The sequence below is a fragment of the Culex quinquefasciatus genome, chromosome 3 (assembly GCF_015732765.1).
Source record: "Culex quinquefasciatus strain JHB chromosome 3, VPISU_Cqui_1.0_pri_paternal, whole genome shotgun sequence".
Classification (NCBI taxonomy): Eukaryota; Metazoa; Arthropoda; class Insecta; order Diptera; family Culicidae; genus Culex; species Culex quinquefasciatus.
Window position 1 is genome coordinate 9257701 of NC_051863.1, and position 5390 is coordinate 9263090.

At 45.3% G+C, this 5390-nt stretch overlaps 1 protein-coding gene across 1 annotated transcript; it reads left to right on the forward strand.

Moving 5' to 3' along the window:
* Positions 1–2442: 2442 nt before the first annotated feature.
* LOC6053959 (probable cytochrome P450 28d1) lies at positions 2443–5008 on the forward strand. Its single transcript, XM_001869920.2, has 3 exons — positions 2443–2705; positions 2756–3002; positions 3061–5008. Exons 1-3 carry the CDS (start codon positions 2521–2523, stop codon positions 4129–4131), a joined length of 1503 nt encoding a protein of 500 aa, XP_001869955.1. The 5' UTR covers positions 2443–2520; the 3' UTR covers positions 4132–5008.
* The last annotated feature ends 382 nt before the right edge of the window (positions 5009–5390 follow it).

Consider the following 5390-nt stretch of genomic DNA (forward strand, 5'->3'; position numbering starts at 1 on the left):
GACTGATGGTCCAACTTCCAAGGCCTCGACGCGAACTTCTTTTCAATGATTCCAGAATCTTCTACCACTTTCTCGCGGATTCTCGCGCGCGACGTCACACACCGATCCCCCCGACGAACACCACACGACTAATGGCCCAACTTCCAAGGCCTTGACGCGAACTTCTTTTCAATGATTCCAGAATCTTCCACCACTTTCTCGCGGATTCTCGCGCGCGACGTCACACACCGATCCCCCCGACGAACACCACACGACTAATGGCCCAACTTCCAAGGCCTTGACGCGAACTTCTTTTCAATGATTCCAGAATCTTCTACCACTTTCTCGCGGATTCTCGCGCGCGACGTCACACACCGATCCCCCCGACGAACACCACACGACTGATGGTCCAACTTCCAAGGCCTCGACGCGAACTTCTTTTCAATGATTCCAGAATCTTCTACCACTTTCTCGCGGATTCTCGCGCGCGACGTCACACACCGATCCCCCCGACGAACACCACACGACTAATGGCCCAACTTCCAAGGCCTTGACGCGAACTTCTTTTCAATGATTCCAGAATCTTCCACCACTTTCTCGCGGATTCTCGCGCGCGACGTCACACACCGATCCCCCCGACGAACACCACACGACTGATGGCCCAACTTCCAAGGCCTCGACGCGAACTTCTTTTCAATGATTCCAGAATCTTCTACCACTTTCTCGCGGATTCTCGCGCGCGACGTCACACACCGATCCCCCCGACGAACACCACACGACTGATGGTCCAACTTCCAAGGCCTCGACGCGAACTTCTTTTCAATGATTCCAGAATCTTCTACCACTTTCTCGCGGATTCTCGCGCGCGACGTCACACACCGATCCCCCCGACGAACACCACACGACTAATGGCCCAACTTCCAAGGCCTTGACGCGAACTTCTTTTCAATGATTCCAGAATCTTCCACCACTTTCTCGCGGATTCTCGCGCGCGACGTCACACACCGATCCCCCCGACGAACACCACACGACTAATGGCCCAACTTCCAAGGCCTTGACGCGAACTTCTTTTCAATGATTCCAGAATCTTCTACCACTTTCTCGCGGATTCTCGCGCGCGACGTCACACACCGATCCCCCCGACGAACACCACACGACTAATGGCCCAACTTCCAAGGCCTTGACGCGAACTTCTTTTCAATGATTCCAGAATCTTCCACCACTTTCTCGCGGATTCTCGCGCGCGACGTCACACACCGATCCCCCCGACGAACACCACACGACTGATGGCTCCACTTCCAAGGCCTCGACGCGAACTTCTTTTCAATGAATTCCAGAAATCTTCACAACTTTCTCGCGGATTCTCGCGCGTCGGGTCACACACTGATCCCCCCGACGAACACCACACGACTGATGGCCCAACTTCCAAGGCCTCGACGCGAACTTCTTTTCAATGATTCCAGAATCTTCTACCACTTTCTCGCGGATTCTCGCGCGCGACGTCACACACCGATCCCCCCGACGAACACCACACGACTAATGGCCCAACTTCCAAGGCCTCGACGCGAACTTCTTTTCAATGATTCCAGAATCTTCCACCACTTTCTCGCGGATTCTCGCGCGCGACGTCACACACCGATCCCCCCGACGAACACCACACGACTGATCTCAAAAAAATGTGTTATAACTTGTACGAAAAAGTCGGGATCGTTGGATACCCATATTGTATAAAACTGAAAACTCGATTTTTTTACGAAAGTACGTAGTTTTGTGAGAATTTAAAGTATTTTAAAATAAATTTATAACTTTCGAAATGTTTGAAAAAATCTCGATTATTTGATACCCATATTGAGAAATAAATATATTTTGGGTTTTTTTTTTCCAAAATACGTAGTTTTGTGATATTTTGAGTTTTTTTTTCTAAAAATGCCGTTCGTTTGATACCCATATTGTAAAAAACTGAATTCTTGACTATTTTTTTTTTCAAAAATACGTTGTTTTGTGAAAATTGTTATATTGTTATAACCTTCGAAATGTTTGAAGAAATCCCGATCGTTTGATAACCATATTGTAAATAAACTATAATTTTGAGTATTTGTTCGAAAATACCTAGTTGCAAAACCGGGGCATGACTGTATGTCTCTTCAGTGCCAAGTAAAATTCTTAGTAAAATAAAATGGCGAATTTTCAAAATTCCCTATGTAAACATGGAAGTGACATAAACTTATTGTTAAAAAGGAAAATTGTTCAAAAAGAAGTTACCTTCAAGATGACAACATTGGTTTTGGTGCCAACAAAAATTTATAGTGTTTATTTAGAGAAATTGATAAAGAAATCATGGAATGATATTGACAAAAACCCTTAATTGGAAATCGCAAACTATCAGGTGCAAATAGACCATCTATGGCTGAACAAGCAAACGAACAAACTAGCACCAGTCATAAAAATGACGCAATATGCTGCAACTAACAGCGCAGTCAGCACCGAGTCGGCATCAACGCTAGTCGTACTCTCTCAAACAACCTCTCAACTCAATTCATCATGATCGTCACCATCAGTCTGCTCGTATCGGCAGCCCTAGCAGTCTACGTTTATCTAATCTGGAACTTCAGCTACTGGAAGCAGCGCAATGTACCGGGACCAGATCCAAGGCCACTGTTGGGGAACTTCCCGTCGCTTCTGCTGCGCCATCGGACGATCATGGACGAGATGGGCCAGATGTACAGGTTTGTACTTTTTCATGAGAGAGGAGTCAAGCAAACTTATTGCGTTGCAGTGACTACAGGGCCAAGTTCAACTTTGTGGGTGTGTTCAACATCCGACAGCCGCGCCTTTTTGTCACGTCTCCGGTTCTGTGCCGAGACATCATCACCAAGCACTTTCGGAGCTTCAGCGACAATGAGTTTGCCGAGTTGACCGACGTGGACACCGATCCGCTGATGGGCCGGAATCCGTTCATGTTGACCGGCGAGGAGTGGAAGGCCAAGCGGTCGGAAGTCACACCGGCGTTCACCGCTTCCAGAGTTGGTTGTGATATTTTTAGATGTTACAGATTTACTTGAAGGTTGTTTACATTTACAGATGAAGACACTGTTCGCGATCGTGGAAGCGCTTGCATCGCGTATGACTAAATACATAGAGCAGAACCAGCACACGGCGTTAGAAGGCAAAGATTTGGCGGCTAAATTAACCATAGATGTCGTTTCAAGCTGTATATTCGATACCGATGCACAGTCGTTCTCCGATGACCATGGTGAAATTCAAGAAATGGGTCGCAAACTTGTGGAGCCATCGTTTGGATCTCTGTTGACCGTTATATTGAGATCACTTAGTCCGAGAATCGCAAAAGCATTAAACATTGCAATGATTCCAAAGTCGATCGAGATTTTTTTCACCAACTTGATGAAACAGGCGATTCGCTATCGTGAGGCAAACTCAATCAAACGGGCTGATTACTTGGAGCACCTTATCAGTTTGCGGAACAAAAAGGAGATAACCGAGCTGGATATGGCTGCCCACGGCGTAACGTTCTTCTTTGATGGCTTTGAAGCCTCAAGTAGTACCATCTCGTTCACGTTGTACGAACTCGGTAGACATCCCGCGATTCAGGCAAGGCTCAGAACTGAACTTATGGAAGCAACCAACGACAAAGGTTCCATCGATTACGACACCCTGTTCGAGCTGCCCTTCCTGGATCAGGTCGTCAACGAATCCCTTCGGCTGTGGCCAGGCGGACCGTTCCTCTCCAAACGCTGCACGGAACCAATAGACCTGGACCTCACCCCGACGCAGCAAGTTCGCATTGAACCCGGAGTTTGCGCTATGATCCCGTTTTGGGCCATCCATCGGGATCCGGAATGTTATACCGATCCGGACACGTTCAACCCGGATCGGTTTAGCCCCGAAACCGGCGGAGTGAACCCGTACCGTGAGATGGGCTGCTTCTTCCCATTCAGTGAAGGACCCCGGCAGTGTTTGGGCATGAGGTTCGCCCGGATGCTGGTCAAACGTGGCGTGTACGAGGTGGTGAAGAACTTTGAGTTCTCGGTGGATTCGAAAACGGAGGAACCGCTGCGAATGAACCCGAAATTGTTTCTCACTGCTGTGATTGGGGGGATTTGGTTGAACTTTAAGCCTATTGTCAACGAATAGGTAATATTGCTAAAGTTGATTATTTTCAAGTTATTTCAAATTATCTAAAGGTTCTGAGGTTAAGTTTTCAGGAACTATTTGCATTAAAAAAAACACTTATTCTTTAGAAAATTTGAAGACACAAATTAAGAAACGCGATTTTTTTAATACCCGTTTCAATGCTCCTTCACACCTAAGTTACTAACTTTTCAATATATTTAGTGCACATGCACAAATTATCAGAAAAACGTCTCGTTCCGGGGAGAACTACTCAGCTTGGAAGCACACGTGTACAAAGCACGCATTTTCTCCTCCGGCGAGCCCGTGTGGGATACGCATTTGCTGATTTGTGCCGGAAACCCCGAAACGTTGTGATCCTCTCGCAAGAACTCAACCATATTTGGCACGATCAGATCTCCGTTGACGTCCGTAAAGTTGGCCCGCCTATGCACGCAAACCAGCACCTTAAAAAACATCGGACCGGCCAAAGATAGATCCAGGTGTTCGGCATGCTCCTCGAAGTGCAGGTTGGACGACACGTTGAATTCGGCATTGCATTGTTCGAAATGGGTGTGGAGCTTCAGAAGTTGCGTTCTCGTCAAAAATGCCTGCAAAAATGTAACTGTTGAATGAACAACACTCGCACACTTTAGAAGCTTACCTGGCAGTATAGGATCAAAGCAAATAAGATTCCAAACATTATTCTAAATTTGGACATTTTTTAACGTTCTGAAACACTTGTGATAGCACCACGAGCAGTATCCAACTAGGAGAGATGGAAAGCAAAAAGCTAGCTTAAAAAGATTGGAAGCGTAATATTTCATCAACTTGCAACAAAAGTCAACTTGTTGAGCTATTAATTTCAATAATAAAGGTTGTACACTGTAGATTAATCATATGCTCATTCGTTCAAATGTATTGCCTTTAAGGGTTTGTTCAAATATTACGTCCTGAGATTCTCGAAATACAAGACGGAGACAAATCTATCGTTATCGTCATTTTGATAATTCATTCGGCGAAAATCTTATCGCTGATGACGGACAATAGTTCTTTTCAAAATCAAGTTAATTCAACCATTTCATGTTATATTTTCAGTGCTTTCACTAAGAATACATTTTTCGAAAATGTAGTAAGTTTCAAATGATAAATATGTACCCAAATTTGCTGACAAAATACCGTTTTTCGAAAATACTAAAATTTTCATGAAACAAAGCTAAATTGTGTATGCTTTTTCACTTTTTTGTAGTTTCGCTTTTTTTGAAAAATACTAAAATGTTCAC

Bases quoted from the DNA above. Each gene is read 5' to 3' on its own strand.
- LOC6053959 (XM_001869920.2), top strand. From the start codon at position 2,521: ATGATCGTCACCATCAGTCTGCTCGTATCGGCAGCCCTAGCAGTCTAC. The intron at 2,706-2,755 runs GTTTGTACTTTT...ATTGCGTTGCAG, and splicing joins GAGATGGGCCAGATGTACAG to TGACTACAGGGCCAAGTTCA. The intron at 3,003-3,060 runs GTTGGTTGTGAT...TTACATTTACAG, and splicing joins CGGCGTTCACCGCTTCCAGA to ATGAAGACACTGTTCGCGAT.